Source organism: Heptranchias perlo, chromosome 1, assembly GCF_035084215.1.
Source record: "Heptranchias perlo isolate sHepPer1 chromosome 1, sHepPer1.hap1, whole genome shotgun sequence".
Classification (NCBI taxonomy): domain Eukaryota; kingdom Metazoa; phylum Chordata; class Chondrichthyes; order Hexanchiformes; family Hexanchidae; genus Heptranchias; species Heptranchias perlo.
The window spans coordinates 42,670,505-42,693,661 of NC_090325.1; the positions used below are offsets into that span (position 1 = coordinate 42,670,505).

General features: G+C 41.7%; 1 protein-coding gene across 2 annotated transcripts in view; it reads right to left on the reverse strand.

The window, feature by feature from the left end:
* LOC137325809 (ciliary neurotrophic factor receptor subunit alpha-like) overlaps positions 1 to 23,157 on the reverse strand; it is a 258,914-nt gene that overhangs the window by 16,057 nt on the left and 219,700 nt on the right. For both annotated transcript variants that reach the window (XM_067990936.1, XM_067990947.1), the window contains exons 7-8: positions 7,757 to 7,940; positions 6,095 to 6,215 (exon numbers count right to left, since the gene is read on the reverse strand). In XM_067990936.1, coding sequence (XP_067847037.1) covers positions 6,095 to 6,215; positions 7,757 to 7,940 — 305 coding nt within the window. The remainder of the gene's footprint in view (positions 1 to 6,094; positions 6,216 to 7,756; positions 7,941 to 23,157) is intronic.

The window sequence follows — 23,157 nt, forward strand, 5'->3', positions numbered from 1 at the left end:
CATCAAGGAGAACAAGAGCAGTGATATTGTGGCAACACCATCACATCCAAGTCACACACCATCCTGAATTGGACATACATCACCGTTCCTTCAGTCGTTGGGTCAATATCCTGGAATTCCAAACCTAACGCCTGTGTATGAGCACCAGTAGCACGTGAAGGAGAAGGCCTACTATCACCTTCTCAAGGCCACTAGGGATGGGCAACAAATGTGGCCATGCCAGCATTACCCACAATCCAAACAAAAAATAAATAAATCTCATGGGTTCAATATTATTCTGACACAGAGCCTATTTATACGAGAAGAAAAACAGACAGCATTTCAGGGTTTATAACATTTTTTAAAAGTACATTGTTAAGATGGATTGTGTGGAGCAAAAGTGGTAGCTGATACCCTTAGAGATTTAATCAGGCTTCTGCACTTATGGGTAACCTCATGATCCGTGGTATTCAACAAATGGTTTTCAATGCATTGTGGTTATCATTAACTTACAGGATCCTACAATGCTTTAAGGTTTGATGTATTGCTCATACCAGTATAAAAGTCACACCACGATAAAATCAAAATTACAGTGCAGATTTGCTTCAATAAGCAATTACACAGCTGTTTCCACAGCTGGAGCAACAGAAAAACAACTGCACATTCAGAAGCTTGCATGGAATTGAGGTGCAGATCAGCCACGATCTAATTGAATGGCAGAGCTGGCCCGAGGGGCTGACTGGGCTACTCCTGCTTCTAATGTTACTGTGTTACATAGGTGCAGTTTTATACCTGTGGCAATCTGCAGCTTCTTTTCACTCGTTGGCCTGCACAGTGTGGTATGTTGCTCAGCCTGACAGTGGCAAGTTGCTTGTGCCTTCAAAAGCGATGTTTGTACTGACAGTGGGGGTAACCCTGCCTCTGGAGACATGTGCGGAAATCTCATTTACTTTACTAAACTGCCGCTGAAGTCAGCTCTGCTGTTGGCAGCAGTTAAGTAAATTAAGGGCCAAATCTTTTAAATTAGCACTCCTGGTGCTGGGCTTTATGCGACGGGAATGCATATTGTGAATTCAGACATGGATAACAGCGTTTCCTGATCTTCTGTCCATTATAAGTAATGGATGAAAAATGCAGGCTGCGCTGATCTGTGCACGAGAATTGCCAAGTGTAAGCTAAGAAATAACCAGGGGCAGAGAACACTGGTGGGAGTAGTTTATAGGCCCCCTAACAGTAGCTATAGTGTTGGACAGAGTATAAATCAGGAAATTAGAGGAGCATGTAACAAGGGTAATGCAATAATCGTGGGGGACTTTAAATTTCATATACACTGGGCAAACCAAATTGGCAAAAGTAGTTTGGAGGCCGAGTTCATGGAATGCTTTCGGGATAGTTTCCTAAAACAATATGTCGAGGAACCAACCAGGGAAGAGACTATTTTAGATCTGGTATTGTGTAATGAGCCAGGGTTAATTAGTAACCTAATAGTTAAGAATCCTCTGGGGTCGGGTGATCATAATATAATAGAATTTCATATTAAGTTTGAGAGTGGTTAAGTCTGAATCTAGGGTCTTAAATTTAAACAAAGCCAATTACGTAGGTATAAGGTGCGAGTTTGCAAAGGTAGATTGGGAAATTAGATTAAAAGATATGACAGTAGATAAGCAATGGCAAACATTTAAAGAAATAATTCATAATTCTCAATGAATATATATTCCCTTGAGGAATAAAAACTCCACGGGAAAAGTGATCCAACCGTGGCTAACTAGAGAAGTTAAGGGTAGTATCAGATTAAAAGAAGAAACGTACAATATTGCCAAAAAGAATAGTAAGTCTGAGGATTGGAAGGGTTTTAGCAATCAGCAAAGGATGACCATGAAATTGATAAAGAGGGAGAAAATTGAATATGAGAGGAAACCAGCAAGAAATATAAAAACAGATTGTAAGAGCTTCTACAAGTATGTAAAAAGGAAGTAAACATGAGTCCATTAGAGGCAGGGGCAGGAGAAATTATAATGGGGAATAAGGAAATGACAGAGATGTGAGACAAATATTTTGTATCCGTCTTCACAGCAGAAGACACAAAAAACATACCAGAAATAGTGGGGAACTAAGGGTCTAATGAGAGTGAGGAACTTAAAGTAATTAAGATTAGTAAAGAAAAAATACTAGAGAAATTAATGAGACTAAAAGCCAACAAATTCCCTGGATCTGATGGCCCACATCCTAGGGTTTTAAAAGAGGTGGCTGCAGAGATAGTGGATGCATTGGTTTTGAGCTTCCAAAATTCCCTAGATTCTAGAACTGTCCCCGTGGATTGGTAGGTAGCAAATGTAACTCTGCTATTCAAGAAAAGAGAGAGAGAGACAAAACAGGGAACTACTGGCCAGTTAGTCTGGCATCAGTAGTAGGGAAATGCTAGAATCTATTATTAAAGACGTAGTAACAGGGCAGTTAGAAAATCATAATATGATTAGGCAGAGTCAACACATTTTATATAGTTTGACAAATCTATAACAATTTTTTGAGGTGTAACTAGCAGGGTAGATAAGGGGGAACCAGTGGATGTAGTATATTTGGAATTTCAAAAGGCTTGCAATAAAGTGCCATGCAAGAGGTTGTTACTCAAGATTAGGGCTCATGGAATTGGTGGTAATATATTAGCATGGATTGAGGATTAGTTAATGGACAGAATTCAGAGAGTAGGAATAAACGGGTCATTTTCAGGTTGGCAGGTTGTAAATAGTGGGGTGCCACAAGGATCAATGCTTGGGCCTCAGCTGTTTACAATCTATATCATTGACTTAGATGAGGGGACTGTATGTAATATATCCAAGTTTGCTGACGATATAAAGCTAGGTGGGAAAGTAAGCTGTGAGGAAGATGCAAAGAGGCTACAAAGGGATATAGACAAGTTGAGTGAGTGGGTGAGAAGGTGGCAGATGGAGTATAATGTGGGGAAATGTGAAATGATCCACTTTGGTAGGAAGAATAGAAAGGCAGAATATTTTTTAAAAGGTGAGAGACTAAGAAATGTTGGAATTCAGAGGGATTTGGGTGTCCTCGTACAAGAAACACAGAAACTTAATATGCAGGTACAGCAAGCAATTTGGAAGGTAAATGGTATGTTAGCCTTTATTGCAAGGGGGTTGGAGTATAAGAGTAAGGAGGTCTTGCTGCAGTTATATAGGGTTCTGGTGAGACCACACCTGGGGTACTGTGTACAGCTTTGGTCTCCTTATCTAAGGATGGATATACTTGGCTTAGATGAGGTGAAATTAAGGTTTGCTGATTGATTCCTGGGATGAGAGGGTTGTCCTATGAAGAGAGATTGAGTAGAATGGGCCTATATCCTCTGGAGTTTAGAAGGGTGAGAGGTAATCTCATTGAAATGTATAAAATTCTTAGAGGACTTAACAGGGTAAATTAAGGATCTCTTAATTTCTTAATCTCTTAAGGATCAACAAGGTCATCTATGTGCGGAACCACAAGAGATGGGCACAGATTTAAGGTGAGAGGGGAGAGATACAAAAGGGTCCAGAGGGGCAATTTTTTCACTCAAAGGGTGGTGATTGTCTGGAACGAGCTGCCAGAGGCAGTAGTAGAGGCGGGTACAATTTTGTCTTTTAAAAAGCATTTGGACAGTTACATGGGTAAGATGGCTATAGAGGGATATGGGCCAAGTGCAGGCAATTGGGACTAGCTTAGTGGTATAAACTGGGCGACATGGACATGTTGGGCCGAAGGGCCTGTTTCCATGTTGTAACTTCTATGATTCTATGAATATTTCACATCGGTATTTACGGTTGAGAAAGACATGGATGTTAGGGAACTTGGGGAAATAAGTAGTGATGTCTTGAGGAGTGTACATATTACAGAGAGGGAGGTGCTGGAAGTCTTAACGCGCATCAAGGTAGATAAATCTCCGGGACCTGATGAAATGTATCCCAGGACGTTATGGGAGGTTAGGGAGGAAATTGCGGGTCCCCTAGCAGAGATATTATAATCATCAACAGCTAGAGGTGAGGTGCCTGAAGATTGGAGGGTAGCAAATGTTATGCCTTTGTTTAAGAAGGGCGGCAGGGAAAAGCCTGGGAACTACAGACCGGTGAGCCTGACATCTGTAGTGGGTAAGTTGTTAGAGGGTATTCCGAGAGACAGGATCTACAGGCATTTGGAGAGGCAGGGACTGATTAGGAACAGTCAGCATGGTTTTGTGAGAGGAAAATCATGTCTCACGAATTTGATTGAGTTTTTTGAAGGGGTAACCAAGAAGATAGATGAGGGCTGTGCAGTAGACGTGGTCTACATGGACTTTAGCAAAGCCTTTGACAAGGTACCGCATGGTCGGTTGTTACATAAGGTTAGATCTCACGGGATCCAAGGTGATGTAGCCAATTGGATATAAAATTGGATTGACGACAGAAGACAGAGGGTGGTTGTAGAGGGTTGATTTTCAAACTGGAGGCCTGTGACCAGCGGTGTGCCTCAGGGATCGGTGCTGGGTCCGCTGTTATTTGTTATTTATATTAATGATTTGGATGAGAATTTAGGAGGCATGGTTAGTAAGTTTGCAGATGACACCAAGATTGGTGGCATTGTGGACAGTGAAGAAGGTTATCTAGGATTGCAACGGGATCTTGATAAATTGGGCCAGTGGGCCGATGAATGGCAGATGGGGTTTAATTTAGATAAATGTGAGGTGATGCATTTTGGTAGATCGAATCAGGCCAGGACCTACTCCGTTAATGGTAGGGCGTTGGGGAGAGTTATAGAACAATTAGATCTAGGAGTACAGGTTCATAGCTCCTTGAAAGTGGAGCCACAGGTGGATAGGGTGGTGAAGAAGGCATTTAGCATGCTTGGTTTCATTGGTCAGAACATTGAATACAGGAGTTGGGATGTCTTGTTGAAGTTGTACAAGACATTAGTAAGGCCACACTTGGTACTGTGTACAGTTCTGGTCACCCTATTATAGAAAGGATATTATTAAACTAGAAAGAGTGCAGAAAAGATTTACTAGGATGCTACCGGGACTTGATGGTTTGACTTATAGGGAGAGGTTGGATAGACTGAGACTTTTTTCCATGGAGAGTAGGAGGTTTAGGGGTGATCTTATAGAAGTCTATAAAATAATGAGGGGCATAGATAAGGTAGATAGTCAAAATCTTTTCCCAAAGGTAGGGGAGTCTATAATGAGGGGGCATAGATTTAAGGTGAGAGGGGAGAGATACAAAAGGGTCCAGAGGGGCAATTTTTTCACTCAAAGGGTGGTGAGTGTCTGGAACGAGCTGCCAGAGGCAGTAGTAGAGGCTGGTACAATTTTGTCTTTTAAAAAGCATTTGGACAGTTACATGGGTAAGATGGGTATAGAGGGATATGGGCCAAGTGCAGGCAATTGGGACTAGCTTAGTGGTATAAACTGGGCGACATGAACATGTTGGGCCGAAGGGCCTGTTTCCATGTTGTAAACTTCTATGATTCTATAAATGTTGAGAGGCTGTTTCCCCTGGCTGAAGTGTCTAGAACTAGGGGTCATAGTCTCAAGATAAGGGGTCGGCCATTTAGGACCAAGATGAGGAAAAATTTCTTCACTGAGCGTTGTGAACCTTTGGAATTCTCTATCCCAGAGGGCTCTGGATGCTCAGTTGTTGAGTATATTCAAGACCGAGATCAATGGATATTTGGTCACTAAGGGAATCAAGGGATATGGAGATCGGGCAGGAAAATGGAGTTGAGGTAGAAGATCAGCCATGATCTTATTGAATGGTAGAGCAGGCTCAAGGGGCCATATGGCCTATTCCTACTCCTATTTCTTATGTTCATATGTTCTTATAAGCTCTGCATCGGGGCACTAAATTTACCCCTAAATGCAGCAATAGTTGCACTTGTTCCGTAAATCACAACTGGTTTGCAAGTCAGAAAGAAGCTGAGTGATGGAGAGGGCTGCAGAGCAAATTATACAGTGATCCACGTTATGCTTTCAATAACTATACAATTTTAAGTAGAAATAACCCTAGCTTGCTCAAAAGGTTAAATCATGTAATGGCTTTGCTACATAGGTATTTCCTGTATTAAACCGTAATTCAGAAAATGAAGAAATGGTGCATCTTACCAGATAAATAGAATGATGATCATGCCAAGGAACAATGTCATGGATGATTCCACTCTTGGAGAACTGTTACCTTTTCGGTTAGCTCTGACGCTTGGGGTTGTACTGGTTAAAGTTTCTGAAGCTGTTACAGTAATAAAAGAAATGTTAAATTAATAGTATCCATTTAATAGTACCCCAATACTTAATAGTTGTCAGCTTGGCTCAGTTGCTCTTGCATTTCAGTCACAAGATCATGCATTCCAAGTCCCACTCCAGGACTAGGTCAGATAATTTAGGTTGACTTCAGTATTGAGAGGGTGCTGCACTGTTGGAGATGTTCTACTTTAGATGTGGCCCTGACTGCCTGTTCTGGTGATTCAAGTAAATACTAAAGATCCCATGGCACCATTTAAAGGAGAGCAGAGAATTCCCGTCGTGTTTTGATCAACATTTCCCTCTCAACCAACACTACCAAAAATAGATGGAATGGCTAACTGTTTTTGGGATCTTGTGGTATGTGAAATGGTTACTGCTGTTGCTTACATAACATTCATTGCATTCAAAGTAATTCACTGTAGAGCCGAGGGCCATCAGGTAAGTCGCTGGGTTTGGGAGGGTTTTGCAGAGTGGAAGGGGGTGGGGGGGGGGGGGGCAACCATGGCTGCAGTGCCCCAAGCTTTCTTTGTGGAGTTTGGAGGAGCATTCCTGTTCCTAAGTAAGGCAGGTGCCTCACCCACCCAAGAAAACAGTAGTGTTAAAATGGCCACGGGGTGGGAAACGAGCAGTAAGTACATCACTTGGATGTTAACTCCTGCTCCACCCGGTTTATGTCAGACAGAGGGAGTTATGGTGACATTATACCACCAGTCATGTCACTGCATGTTCCAGTTATAAACCCTTAATGGGTAAAGCCATCACCTGGTTTACAACTAAGCCATGCAAATTAGCAAAGTCTGAGGTTCCATGCCAAGAAAGTGTTGCTGGGTGGGGCAGTAGCCGGAGTGCTACAATTGGCCTCAGTCTCCCCCTCCCACCCCCCCCAACAACCCACCCTTCTTCACGCCAGGCTAAGGCGAGAAAAATTATTCAGGATTCTTTCTCCTGATTGCTATTCAGTGATTCCTGCTGGGAAGTATATAAACGTGGACATTGGATGAAAACAGGCTCATCTGTGGTGCCTCCCAGTGTTGAATAGCCTCCCAATTCTCACTGCCCAGGCTCAGACTGAGGAGTGATCTCATGAGCATGGCTCTGGAGGAACCAAATCATAGAATCTCAAGAGTCAACATCTTTAGAGGAGAAGGGGAGAAAAGGAGAGAAAATTTCCAACCTGTGATTTTATCAGAATGATAATGTCCCCTTAACATCTGTTAAAAAACTGGGACTTTCACCTCTTCATTGTAGATTCAAAGCCAGGTCTCAAAAGAAATTATACATATTAGTACACATACACACACATGTGCACCTATACTTACATGTATACATGCAATATGTATATATGTCGACATACATGCACACATTACTGGCAGACACAGGCACAGTAGCAGAGAAAGGTCTCTCTCCCTCACTAAAAGCACAATTTTAATGATGCTTTTAGTTGCTTCTCATGTTTTAGCTTCACTAGACTGTCATACAATACATGGGGTATAAAACAGAGAACTTGACAGCCCTGTAAAGACATACCATTGCTAGTTTGTTCTTCGGTCTCATACTCTGGTGCCCATGGCGTCCATGGAGTGGCATGTACAGCCTTACTCCATTCACTCCAGGTGCCAACCTCGCTGTCCTTAGCAGCAACTTGTATAATGTGCTCTTTCCCTATATATGCATCAGTGATTGTATGAAATGGAACATCCGTTACCTCGACCTAGGAGTAACAGAATCAGGTCATCAGCCAACTGTTGTCAGAAACAAGAAGGCAGCATTCAACAGAATATATCTTACTGTCTTTCAGCCATTTTTCATATCGTTTTTACCCTTTGTAAATGCCATTCCCCCGCTCTTCAGTGATCCTAAAGTCATCATGTAGAAATAGACCTGCACAAATGTGTTTCTGCATGCTTCAAAACATTGCCACTACCAGCAACGGAGGAAGACCACAAATATCTCATCTTCTCTTATTTTCTTCAACCTTGGTGGTGTCCAACACTTAAATTCTTGCTCCTTCAACTGGGTTTCTCAATAAAAAAAGATGTAATGAAAATATGGAGGGAACCAACCATTTACAGGAACCCAGCAATTCTTCTTTGTACACCACCTCAAACATTGCCTAAGAATGACTTTCAATAAAATTAATAAACTATAACACAGCAGAATAGAGGTGAAAATTATTCTGACCTTGACTATAGAAAAAAAAAGAGAAATTAAAAAGTAGGAATGAGAGAGCTGGCCTTGTTTTAGATACTTGGTTAAATCCAAACTGACATAAGCCAACTGATCTCACAGCTACGTTCAAACTGCTAAAATAACCACCAAAATCAATAGTAACAGTGAAAACCTGGCTCAACTCCAAGTTTCTCTTCAGCTCAGATATCTTAGAAGATGTGCAATTCGGCAGGAAATCGGTATTCCCAAACCAACAAAGCTTGCTTTTGGCCTGGCTCAGCTGAACTGGAGGAATTCAGATAAGCTTGGATTTCCGGTCTAGAATTATACTCATCCTTTGTGGTAAGAAACAATCTATAGAATATCTGGAAATAGAAGCAGAAAATGCTAGAAACACAGAGCACATTAGCCGGCATCTGAATAAAAAAAAGTTACATTAACATTTCTAGTGCGACCCTTCAGCAGAAGGCTTCCGTTGAAAGGTCACCTTTATTCCTCGGATGTGAGCGACAATTAGTTGACCTGAACAATTGAGTGGCTTGCAAGGGCATTAAGAGTCAACCACCTCGTGTGGACTAGAGTCTCATGTAGGGCAGACCAGGTAGGGGTGGCAGTTTCGCTTCCTTGAAGGATATTAGTAAACCAATTGAGTTTTATTACAACCCTGTACCTTATATGTTTTGTTGGTGCTTGCCCATAGATTACCAGATTTTATTGAGTTCATGGTGAGATTTAAGGGGAGATTTTAACTCCCTGTGCCCGGCAGAAACAGGGTGGTAGTGGAGTTAAAATTGAGGTGGTCAACTTAACCACCCCATTGTCACTCTGCCAGAATTTTTCCCGGGGCCTTCCGCTGGACAGCCCAGGTGCCTTTCTGAATTAGGTGGGAGCCTCATAGATCCAAGCAATTCGGGGTTCTATTATATACATAGGACACTAATGCAATTTTAACACCAGGGATGCTCTAGTCAGTTGATCTAGGTGCTGAATAAAGCAGCATAGGAACAGGAGTACGCCGTTCAGCCCCTCGGGTTGTTCCACGATTCAATTAGATGATTGATCCGTACCTCAACTCCATTTACCAACCATTGTTCCACATCCCTTGATACCCTGATCTAACAATAATCTATTGTTCTCAGTCTTGACAATTTCAATTGACCCAGCATCCACAGCCTTTTGAGGGAACAAGTTCCAGATTTCCATCACCCCTTGTGCTTCCTGATTTCACTCCTAAATAACCTGGCTCTAATTTTAAGATTATGCCCCCTTGTTCTGGATTTAACCACCAGGGAAACTAGTTTCTGTGTATCAAATCCTTTTATAATTTTAAACACCTTGATTAGATCATCCTTCAACCTTCTAAACTCAAGGGAATAAAAGCCAAGTTGATGCAACCTGTCCTCATAATATAACCCTTTAAACGTTGGTATTATTCTGGTGAATCTGCATTGTACCCCTTCCAAGGCCAGTATACCGTTCCTGAGACTTGGTGCCCAAAACTGAACACAATATTGCAGATGGGGTCTGACCAAGGCTCTGCACAAATGAAGTATCACTCCCTCACATTTGAATTCCAACCCCCAACATTCCATTAATTTGATTAATTTTTCAACCTGTGAATGGGAATATGCCCCAACAGCGTAAGTAAATAACTATTTTTGTGGGACCAGGAGGAACAGGAGTGCTCCTCCGGGCTGCTCAAGAATAATGTGAGCCGTTGTTTCCCAGGGCTTCTGCTCCCTCACCCCCCCCCCCCCCCACCGTCCCCCGCGATCACTAATCACCCTCCCTCCCTGGACCTACCTGTCTGCCGGCCTGGAGCGTACAACTATCTGACTGCATATTAATGAGGCCCAACCCTTGAAATGTACTCGGCCTCCTACCCGATAGTTAAAATCTACCCTTTGAACTCCTAACCTCTAGTACCATAACCACTACACCACTTATTACATACATAATGTTGACCCATTTTTCTCCTTCAGGTGCTAACTGACCGTCTATATGTTTCAAGCATTTTCTGTTTTTATCTCAGATTTATAGCATTCCCGTTTTTCTTTTTATGTCCACTATACAATGTCCTATTCAAGCAACCAAGAGTCGTGCACTATTTTCTTCCTATTTTGAATAATTCAAGTTTAAGGTGACAGGACAAGCCCTGACCCTAACCCTAAAGCATTAGTACAAAATCTGTCAGGGTTCTGCAGATAAATTGATCAAGTCACAAGGGATTTATTTTTCCTGAGGCAAGAAAAGTAATTTGGAAGCAGATGAGGATAGGGGGTGGGGGTGGAGGGGGGAGGGGGAAGGGGCAGTGGGGGGAAACCAGAGCTTAAAGTAAGCAAAAGTTGAGATTGATTTATAATAAATTATTTGATGATTACATAAGGTGGTGAACTCACCCTTGATATTGTCTCCCCTATTAAAATAAAAGGGACAGGGTCAATGAAATCATTTTGGCATGTAAATGAATGTATTCATGAATAAATTCTTTTATTTATGTTGAAAATTCTCCAGGTTCTTGTTTAGTGCAGTGTATCCAAGGCAGATAACACTGTTTAATTTAAAATTAAGCATTGGGGGCCCAGATGTGAATGTATGCATGGCTTCCGAAGCAGCTGCAAAAAAACTAATTTGATTTACGGAAATCACTATGGCTGTAGCCAAGCACAACACTCTGTAATTGGGTTCATCCTTAACAGTTAAAAATACGTTTGCCATCATCATGACATATAGAAAATAATTTCAATTCCTAATCCATTGATGTATCCAGACAGATTAATCTTATAGTAAAATGCATTTCCGTCAGGATTGCTGAGGTTGTGTTTGCCATAATCTGGTTTCGGTTTTAAAAAGTACAATACCCAATCTGAGCAAAATTACAATCAAATGTTCCAGGCCTTTTGGAGTAGTCATACGTTTAAAGTATTGTACATCTTTATTTTGGTAAAATAGCAATTTCAATTATATATATATATATTTTAAAATCAATGTCTATGACTCATTGCATTAAGATAGTTCACCCAATAGTTTAATCGATAAATGTACTTTCTGTTTTGATATCCCTCAGAACCAAATCATTACTTGTGAATGGATGGAGCCCCTAATGGCTTAGTAAATGCACTAAACCATACAATCCAAAATCGCATTGCTACAGGGGCACCCATTCAGCTGAGCTGACAGAATTTCAGAGTGGCAATCTTTTTCTCTGAGAGGGGGAGTGACAAACCAATGGTATTGAGGATTCCCAGGATAGAGAAGTCAGGTATTGCTGCTGCCTCAATGATAAGGCCCAAGTCAAATGCCATTCGATCTATCTGGGATTGATTATTGTTTTATTTCTTCCTGTTGAGGCCTACTTGCAACCCAAAACAATCCGTACTTTCTGCCAGTTTTAGTTACCAGTGGGCCTGGAGAGTCTAGAACTAGGGGGCATAGTCTCAGGATAAGGGGTTGGCCATTTAAGATTGAGATGAGGAGGAGGATTTTCTTCACTCAGAGGGTTGTGAATCTTTGGAATTCTGTACCCCAGAGCGCTGTGGATGCTGAGTCGTTGAGTATATTCAAGGTTGAGATAGATCGATTTTTGGACTCTAGGGGAATGAAGGGATATGGGGATCGGGCAGGAAAGTTGAGTCGAGGTCGAAGATCAGCCATGATCTTATCGAATGGCAGAGCAGGCTTGAGGGGCCGTATGGCCTACTCCTGTTCCTATTTCTTATGTTCTTATGTTGGTCTCTCTGGTTGGATTCTGTGGGGTGTTCAGGAATGCCACCACATGTGCTCTCAAACTGATCTGGATGTGGCAGGGGTGGGTGGAAGAAGCCCCTCCCTTGGAATTTGCCATTCCATATTCCATGAGGCAGAAACTCGCTGAAGACGGGTTTGGCCCAACTTCCGGTCCCTCTGCCACTACATCTGATTTACATCTGATTTACATCTGATTTACATCTGATTTCCATTCCCTGAAGGAGCCGAAGTTCTAGGTTAGAATTTTTTTTACAGTTTGTTTTTCAGTTTTATTCATATATAAAACACAAATTGCCATGAATATCAAGAGGATCAAGGCATTATGTAAAAAGATTCATAAAGACAATTCATATTGATTAAAAGTAATCAAGGGCATCAATGTGTGTGCTACAATTGTTCCCAGTGCCTCTGGTTAGGGAACAGAAAAATCAGGGCAGTTTCTCACCTCTGATTGCTAACTAGTGACTCTTACTGGAAAGTATATATTTGTGATCATCAGGTAAAGACAGAATTGGGTTTGGCTGTGATGCTTTTTATGTTCAAATAGTTTACCAACATGCACTGTCTAGGTTCACACATTAAGAATGTTTACTTGATGAGATAGCAGAGAGCTGCTGGCTCCTGTTCAAACAAACACACTCCATCCAGTAAGGCAACATGTGAATAGGAGAAGAGAAAAATTAGAAAAAAAGAACTGATTTTAAAAAAATTGAACAATGGAAATCGGAAATAAAAATAAAACATGTTGGAAATGTACAACAGATCAATCTGCATTTGAGAGATCATTTTCTGTGTGACTCTACATCTAGCTAGTGCTGCTAAGAAGCCAAACAGTATAATATAGACAAGGGAGTTAGAACAACCCATAAGATAGCAGGTCATCCCTTTGGTCATTGGATCACATGATGAATGGAAGCATTAGAAATGAGACTAGGTTAGAAATAACAGACATTATCAAAAACGGATATATTCTACAGGGGTAATTTTGACTTTGGGTGATAATGCAAAATGGACCATATCGATTCAACCGCCCGTTATACAACTCTTCTGATTTTCATTTCCATTAACTTCAATTCCATTAATTTCAGTGGAAATGAAAATATGGAGAGATGTATAATGGGTAGCTGAGTCGATATTGCCAATTTTACATTATCACCCAAAATCAAAATTACCCCCTGCAAGTGGGAAAAAAAATTTAAGGAAAATTTGTGGGAGAGGGAAAAATAGGTTGATAAAATAGAACACAACAAAGTCAGATCAGAAGTTCACTCCCAATGCGACAAAACACATACCCCAATATTTCTATTCTTGCCTCCAACTCAAATCCCCCTCCAGAGTTTGGGGGGGTACTTAGGAATTCTCTGGAGGTAGGGAGCAGTCAAAAACTTCCATCAGCGTATTGCAAAAAAAGGGAAACTAAACCCACAAGAATTTAGCCAGAGATAAATGGAGAGAATACATACTTGCCACCGACTCTATAAAACACTGACCCACATGAGCTGCGGAGACAGAACTGCTTGTATCCAAACTGTGGCAGCTTGTTATCAGAAGGCTAGTAGGACAGCACTTAATAGACTCCAATTGGCCTTTCATAGGAAGTCCTTTTCTTGAAGACCTACCTTATTTAAGAACTAAGGTAGAATGTTTCCCCCAAAATAAATAAATTTAATAGGGCAGATGATCTTCTTATTGCTCTTGCGTGTAAAGGACCGCTTAAATTAATGGGTGAGCTTTGTTACCAGTGAGCGATCCTCCCTGCCCAATTTTCCTATATGTGCTCCACCCGGAATTCTTTGGCCCAGAATTTCCTTCTGGAGTTGGTCCCAACTATTGCGTAAGTTCATCAGGAGTGCGACAGGAGCCTCATTTACACATGTACCTATGGCACAGTTGTGGAATGGTAGCAGCTCCAAGAAAATTCCAGGTCTTTATGTGCAAGCGCCAGAGAAGAAAATATGCCCTAATAAGTCAAGAACAAAGTTATTTTTGAGAACACTATGAATGAGGAAATGACCTGAAGCTCAGTGTAATGGCCTTTTCTTATTCTTTGTATCTCAGAGTATTGAAAATGTTCCAACTATATTTTTGGTGGAGATTTTGTGACAAATGCACGCATTTGAAAGCTGCATAGAAAATGCATGCAGTCCAAAGACTAATGTATTCCAATTGTTGAAAGGAAGGGTACGACATGCTCGATTGACATTATGATTAATGTAGAGGGGCCACGCTAGATGGGTGAATGGATTCAAGATTTTTTCACCCTGTCCTTAATCAGTTCACCCATTAAAAAAAACCAGGGTGAACAAAAGTTCACTGCAGTCAGGGGTCATACTTTGCAATGCAGTATTCCTGTTGTTCCCAGATTAAAAATCTACTTTATCCTCCCAGATACCATGAGCCGAAAGACAGGTGTGACTCTGTTCAGGTACTGTGAGAAATAAATGTGATCTGATTACAGAATACAGTTTTAAAGACGATCAAGTCAGAAAAAAATTAAGCCCCTTGAACACGGCAATATGAATCAAGAACAGGCAAGAAGGAAGATTACTGCTGGAGAGATCAGGATTATCTGGCCCCATCTGTTTGGTGTTAATTAACCGTTTCACCAGGACTTCCAACACGCTGACAACCTCTGGACAGCATTAAATGCTAAATTAACAAAATGCTAAATTAATGTTGCTTTAGCATGTTAAGTTACTGACAATCTTTCCTTGGCAAAATATATTATTGTGTTACCGCTGTTAGCGTGGATTTTGGACTGTTGAATTAAAGGCAACGATGAAGTGACTAATGGGTACACGACAGTGGTATTTACCCAAAAACCACACTGAAATGTGCTTTGTGTAGATTAGACTAACCTTAATTAAAGGCTTAAATATAACGCTTGACTATTAAACAAAATACCGCCATTTTCTTTGGCCTCATGTTGTCCTGAACACATTCATATAGGTTTGTGCTGCTGAGAGTATTTCTTTATCGCCTCTCCCTACTCAAGGTTACTTGGGTGAGATGCCAGTGGGCTACTGGCGCCCACTGAACCATAACCCAGCAAGAGTCACCAGCCTCAGGGTGATAGGGGACAAAAGAGAAAAAAAGCTATAACTGGTTGGGAGAGGGGGGAGGTGGGTAAATAATCAAAATCCCAGAGGATATATGAACAATATACCCATTGGTTCACTCTCTGTGCCTTAGGAAAGAAGAGAATGGAACAGCTGTACATTATTTCATCATAATCAGATCGTGAGAAAGCACTGATGTTTCCAGAAATTAACGTTGCTTTTCCATGAGATCTATAGGCTGCGGTATTGTGTCAGGAAAAGAGTTGGTCAACAACGTAGTTAAAAAAAGTGCTTCTTTAGGCCTGCTATTTATCTTGTAATAGCAACTTGGTTGTGTGTACATCAGAAACATAACCATTTTTCTATATAACTGTACATATATACTATCTAGGAGCTTCTAGTAAACTGCCTGAGCTTTACAGAAGTGACCAAGAGTGTTTTATTATTATTTGAACAAAGTTTTGTCATTTCTGTAACCCCCGGGACAACAGTTTAACTCACGAACTGGACAATGCAGTCAACTTTTATTTCATTATTGTTATACCTTAAAACAGGTGTATTTTTTTTAAAAATTGATAATATTTTGACTTGTTTTGCATAGGGAATAAGCAATGTTTTCACCTACGTACGCTACTGGAAGCATGTGGCCCTTGCTCAACATCAGCAGCAGAAAGAATAAGGTTAACAAATAAATAAGGTTAATAACACTGTGTTGTTGTGCTTATTATATGAGGTGGTGATTTGTTAACCTTATTCTTTCTACCTGCTGTGAGATAGTGTTGGGCGAGGGCCATGTGCCTCCAGTGGTGTAGGCAAGATTTATTTTCGAGTGGGTGTTTAGATATGAGCTTGCCAGACCAAACAAAACTACTTCCAAAGGTCCAACTTTTCAAATAGGAATTTTACAATAAGGCTCCATTAGAAACATTATTAATTCCATTAATCCAACAATTCAAATGGAGCAAACACAAAGAAGAAACGTTTTTGTCGGACAAAAAACTCTAAAGCACAATGTCCAAGCATAGTTATGTGTCGCTAGTCCATCGGTGGAGGGGAGGGACTGAGCATCATCCAGAAACTGAGAGGGGTGAAATTGGTCCATGGCAGTAATGCAGAATGTGCTGAGAGTGAATGGGCAGCCTGTTTTGCACCACGCCCGGTTTTCTTTTCCATTGACTTCAGCTCATTTTGCGCTAAGGCCATTGACCAATTTCACCCCCAGAATGTTCTACAGAGCGGGAGGAGGAGGCTTCTGCCAGGTGGTACATTTTTCCTTCAGCTAAGTGCCAGAAGGGCGGCACCATGGTTGAATAGCTACTAGTACCAGCTGACCTCTGGCAATCAGTAAACAGTCAAGGTGATGAGGGGCGGGGAACCTTGGCAAGCTGAGTTAGTTAAGGTGGTGGTGGTGGGGGGAAATCTGTGTGTATATATATATATCTGAAGGAGAATATTGCAGTTTTGGAGAGGGTTTAAACTAATTTGGCAGGGGAATGGGCACCAGGATGTAGCACTGGAAAGGAGAAACAAGGTGCACAAAGGATTGGGAGAGATAGATAGCACTAGAGTAAGGAATAGTACAGTATTAGGTGGGATCAGACTAAGAGAGAATACATGAAGGTCGAAGATAGGTTTACAGTGCATGTGTGTAAACGCATGAAGCGTAGTAAACAAGGTTGGTGAGCTGCAGGCGCAATTAGCCACGTGGGAATATGATGTGGTGGCGATAACAGAGACCTGGCTCAAAGGGCAGGATTGGGTACTAGATATTCCTGGATAGAAGGTGTTCAGGAAAGATAGGGAACGAAAAAAAGGAGGGGGGTGGCAGTATTGATTAAGGAGAATACTGCAGTGCTGGAGAGAGAGGATGTCCTGGACAGATTAGGGACCAAAAAGGAGATCTACATTTGGAGGCAGAGGGCATGGATGAGGTACTAAATGAATACTTTGCATCTGTCTTTACCAAGGAAGAAGATACTGCCAAAGTCACAGTAAAAGAGGAGGTAGCTGAGATGCTAGATGGGCTAAAAATTGATAAAGAGGAGTTACTAGAAAGGCTAGCTGTACTTAAAGTAGATAAGTCACCTGGTCCAGATGGGATGCATCCTAGGTTGCCGAGGGAAGTACGAGTGGAAATTGTGGAGGTACTGGCCATAATCTTCCAATCATCCTTAGATACGGGGGTCTTGCCAGAGGACTGGAGAATTGCAAATGTTACACCCTTGTTCAAAAAAGTGTATAAGGATAAACCCAGCAACTATAGGCCAGTCAGTTTAATCTCGGTAGTGGGGAAACTTTTAGAAACGATAATCTGGGACAAAATTAATAGTCATTTGGACAAGTGTGGATTAATTAAGGAAAGCCAGCATGGATTTGTTAAAGGCAAATCGTGTTTAACTAACTTGATTGAGTTTTTTGATGAGGTAACAGAGAGGGTCGATGAGGGCAATGTGGTTGATATGGTGTATATGGACTTCCAAAAGGCATTTGATATAAGGTAGGTTAGGATCTGGAATCTGGATCTGGAATGCACTGCCCAAGTGGGTGATGAAGGCTGACTCAATCATGCCTTCAAAAGGGAACTGGATAAGTACTTGAAAGGAAAACATTTGCAGGGCTACGGGGATAGGGTGGGGGAGTGGGACTAGCTGGATTGCTTTTGCATTGAGCCAGCACGGACTCGATGGGCCGAATGGCCTCCTTCCATGCTGTAACCTTTCTATGATTCTATGATAAAGTGCTGCATAATACGCTTGTCATCAAAGTTGAAGCCCAAGGAACAAAAGGGGCAGCGGCAGCATGGATACGAAATTGGCTAGGTAACAGGAAAAAGAGAGTAGTGGTGAAAGGTTGTTTTTCGGACTGGAGGAATAGTCTTAGTACCAGGGGTTGGTACTAAGACTATTGCATTTCTTGATATATATTAATGACTTGGACCTGGGTGTACAGGGCACGATTTCAAAATGTGCAGATGACACAAAACTTGGAAGGGTAGTGAACAGTGAGGAGGATAGTGATAGACTTCTAGAGAAGACAGGCTGGTGGAATGGGCGGACACGTGGCAGATAAAATTTAACGCAGAAAAGTGTAAAGCGATACATTTTGGTAGGAAGAACGAGGAGAGGCAATATAAACTAAAAGGTACAATTCTAAAAGGCGTACAGGAACAAAGCGATCTGGGGGTATATGTGCACAAATTGTTGAAGGGGACAGGGCAGGTTGAGAAAGCGGTTAAAAAAGTATACGGGATCCTGGACTTTATAAATAGAAGCATAGAGTACAAAAGCAAAGAAGTCATGATGAACCTTTATAAAACACTGGTTTGGCGACAACTGGAGTATTGTGTCCAGTTGTGGGCACCGCACCTTATGGAGGATGTGAAGGCCTTAGAGAGGGTGCAGACGAAATTTACTAGATTGATTTCAGCGATGAGGGACTTCAGTTACGCGGATAGACTGGAGAAGCTGGGCATGTTTTCCTTAGAGCAGAGAAGGTTGAGAGGAGATTTGATAGAGATATTCAAAATCACGAAGGTTCTAGACAGAGTAGATAAAGAGAAAGTTTTCCCATTGGCAGAAGGGTCAAGTACCAGAGGACATAGATTTAAGGTGATTGGCAAAAGAATGAAAGGCAACATGAGGAAAAACTTTTTTACACAGCAAGTGGTTATGATCTGGAATGCACTGCTCGAGGGGATGGTGGAGGCAGATTCAATTGTGGCTTTCAAAAGGGAACTGGATAATTACTTGAAGGGAAAATATGTGCATGGCTACGGGGAAAGGGCGGGGGAGTGGGGCTAGCGGGATTGCTCTTGCAGAGAGCCGGCACGGACTCGATGGGCCAAACGGCCTCCTTCCGTGCTGTAATTATTCTCTGTTTCTTCTATGATTCTAACGTAAATTTTGCCAGAATTAGCTTTTCAAAATTTATCATTTGTGTGTTTGTGTGTGTGTGTGAGAGAGAGAGTGAGGAACGGAAGCAGAGAGATACATACTTTAAACATAACAGATAGTACTGATAGAAAACCTGTGGCATTTTTGTTTTTCTAAGTCGCAAGAGAACTAAACTTAGAATTTCTGGTTTGGGAGCTGTTGTGCCGAAAGTGTTTCCCAGCAATGGTCCGTCCAAAATGCCAGTGATGGGTTAATTTGCATAAAAGGGGCAGGCACTATTAAGGGCACCACGGGGCACCCATCCCATAGGGCCCTGAAATGTCGGACCAGCCCCTTGCCATTCTGTCAGGGTGGCGGGGGAGGGGGGGGCATGCTAGTCTGGCCAAACTACTCAAAGATGCAAATTCTTCTTCTGAGTTGTCCCTCACTTTACTTGCTGTTGACCTAACATCAATCAATCTCACTGAGATTGATTTCAGTCGTGAGATGGCATTGTATGCCCCAATTACATGAATTTTTATGGCAAATATGTCTGCACCTTATTCCATTAGCTGTTTGCTGGGTGGTACTGGCAGGATTTCCAGGGGAGATCATCCTGTCAGTCCTGCCTCCACCTGCGATGTCACAATGGCTTGGACAGAAGAATTCCCCACTGTCAATAATTCATAATGTGGCCAGAAAGGGCAAAACCTGGTAGAAACGGGCTCTACCCAAATTCGTACTCACCCCTTCATCCAGACTATTACATTTCTACACTCAAAATGAGCTGTAATTTCTGGGTTATATCTCTGTGCAGAACTGTATTTCAGTTTACGTACTTTTGAGCATGATTTGAAAACAAAATGGATGGTGAGTTTGAGTAGGTTTTCAACCAAACTTTTATATTAAAGGCATTAACTTCAATTTTTACTTCTGAAAGCATGTCAAGATGAGAGACACAGATAAACACTGTCCCATCTTGCCATGGAGGGAGTGCAACGAAAGTTTACCAGACTGATTCCTGGGATGGCAGGACTGACGTATGAGGAGAGATTGGGTCGACTAGGCCTTTATTCACTAGAATTTAGAAGAATGAGAGGTGATCTCATCGAAACATATAAAATTCTAACAGGACTAGACAGACTAGATGCAGGGAGGATGTTCCCGATGGATGGGGAGTCCAGAACCAGGAGTCACAGTCTCAGGATACGGGGTATGCCATTTAGAACCGAGATGAGGAGAAATTTCTTCACTCAGACGGTGGTGAACCTGTGGAATTCTCTACCACAGAAGGCAGTGGAGGCCAAGTCATTAGATGTATTCAAGAAGGAGACAGATATATTTCTTAATGCTAAAGGGATCAAGGGATATGGGGAAAAAGCGGGAACAGGGTACTGAGTTAGACGATCAGCCATGATCATTTTGAATGGCGGAGCAGGCCCGAAGGGCCGAATGACCTACTCTTGCTCCTATTTTCTATGTTTCTAGGTTTATCATTCACACTTAATCACTGCTAACATAGATTTGCTTATACAATTGCTGTGGGTAAGTGAAAATCTAATTATTTGCTGTTGAGTTGAAAATCTCACAAGCAGTGTAATGATTTTTTTTGTGTATATTAACTAGGTAAGAATCGAAAGCATTTTGTGTCCTGAAGTTTTGAATTTAAAAACTGAGAACTCGTATCTCAGGTAATTCATGTTTTCTGAAGTCGTTTTGAGAAGTATTTATGATTGCCATTTACAGAGGGTGTTAGTTGCAAGCTCCATCCCTCCCACCCACTCTGCAAGTGTTGCAAAAATTGCAGAGCTTTGCTAATTGAAAATAAAAATAAATGTTACTAAAGCAGCCATGTATTTATTTACCATTCCATAGAGGTATAGACAATGGAATCTATGCTTATGTATGCAGCTGTGATATTTATTTATCTAAGGAAAAGAATGTTTTTTCCAGGAACCAATCACAAAATAATTAATTCAATGTTTGCAGAGGGTCTATTAGAAACTCACAAGTCAGTGCTGCCAGATCCAGATCCTCCAACCCCACCCACAGCATTGGCAGATCGTTGCCTTTTCCCCACTCCCACTGCTAAAATATCCCAGGAATCTACCAGGGAGCCAAACTCTACGTTCTAATCCCCTAGCACTGCCAAAGCCCAAGTTCCCACTACACAGTGCTACTAAGCCACAATACATTCCTCTCCATGTTGATAACCCAGCAACTCCACCCATACCTACTACTCATTTATGAATATAAGAATAATCAGGGTCGCCAATTTACAAATTTCAGAGAGAAATGAACAGTTGCAGAATTCAGTCCCCAAAACACTAATAAAAATCCCAGAATTCCATGTAATAGAAAACAAATTTGTCCTATTTAGTCACTGTAAACTAGTAGCCCTGATAATACATTATGCATCATATGATACAACCCCACTATTGTTATAAAGCGACATACACTCTGGCACATCACGAGCAATTCCAAGGGAGGCCTACTATCTTGCTTATAGTGTGCCATCAAACATTTCCTGTGCCACTTTTGCATAACACCTCTGCTAACACCAATTGCAGACAATTTTAATCTAAAATTGGTAAATTTACAACATCAATGTGCCTTTACATTGCGCCTTTAATGTAGAAAAGCATCCCAAAGTGCTTCATGGAAGCATAATCACAAAAATTGACATAGTGACAAAGTAGGAAATGTTAAGAAGAGTGACCAAAAGATTGGTGGAGGGGTAGGTTTTAAGGACTGTGATAAGGGAGGGAGGGGGTTGGAAAGCTGGAGTCGGGTTTAGGGAGGGAATTCCAGAGTGTGTGGCTCAGTGGCAAATTTTGATTGATAACGCTCCTGTGAAGCACCTTGACATTTTACTACTTTAAAGGCATTATATAAATGCAAGTTATTGTTGTTGTAGATGGCTGAAGGCACAACTGCCAATAGTGAGGCAATGGGAGGGGTGATGCAAAAGAGGCCACAGTCAGAGGAACGGAGAGTTGGGGAGAGTTGTAAGGCTGAAAGAGGTTACAGAGATACAGGAGGGATGAGAACATGTAGGAATTTAAACATGAGGGTGACAATTTTTAAATTTGAAGCATTGGGGGACCAATGTAGGTTAGTGAGGACAAGATTGATGCTCAAAGGGACTTGGTGCAGGATAGGATATTCGCAGCAGAGTTTTGGATAAGCAGATTGTGTCATTATTCCCAAACATCTGCTTCTCCAACCAAACTGAAAACACCTGCTGTGTTAAGTTGTCCAGACGTGGGAGTTCAGTACAAGTTCTTCTCTGATAACAGCCAAATCAAGAAAAAAACTAAGCAAAGTAGGATCTGAATAACTTTCACCAGTTCTCAGCTGAAGGAACACTGATGTCACTGTTCACATTTTGTTTCACAGTCAACACCCAATTTCTGGAACACTTCTGCCACCAAAAATCTAACCAACACTCTGAGAATGTTGATTTCAAGGAAATAAATTGCACCAGTCAGAACTTTTAAATCTGTCCGCCACTCTTCCTACAAAACAGTGCGCCATGACTTGATGGTAGCGTGAGGGCAATGGGACATCTGGAACCTTTGTGAATGGCAGGAGCAACCATCTATCTCCTTAACCAATAAGTTTTAAGGATTGAGAAAGAAACAGAGGAGCGACGGAGAAGGAGGATGAATTATAAACAAATCAAGTACAGGAAATAAAGAGAGGGGAAAGAAAGATAAGAACATAAGAACATGAGAAATTTCGGAGCTGGAGCTGCGGGTGGATTCGCTGTGGAGCATCCGTGATGCTGAGACGATCGTGGATAGCACGTTCAGTGAGGTGGTCACACTGCAGGTAAAGATTACGCAGGCAGAAAGGAAATGGGTGACCGCCAGGCAGAGTAAAAGGACTAGGCAGGCAGAGCAGGAGTCCGCTGGGGCCATCTCCCTCTCAAACAGATATACCGCTTTGGATACCATTGGGGGAGATGGCTTATCAGGGGAAAGCAGCAAGAGCCAAGTCCGTGGCACCACGGGTGGCTCTGCTGCACAGAAGGGGAGGAAGAAGAGTAGCAGGGCTATAGTGATAGGGGATTCAAGGA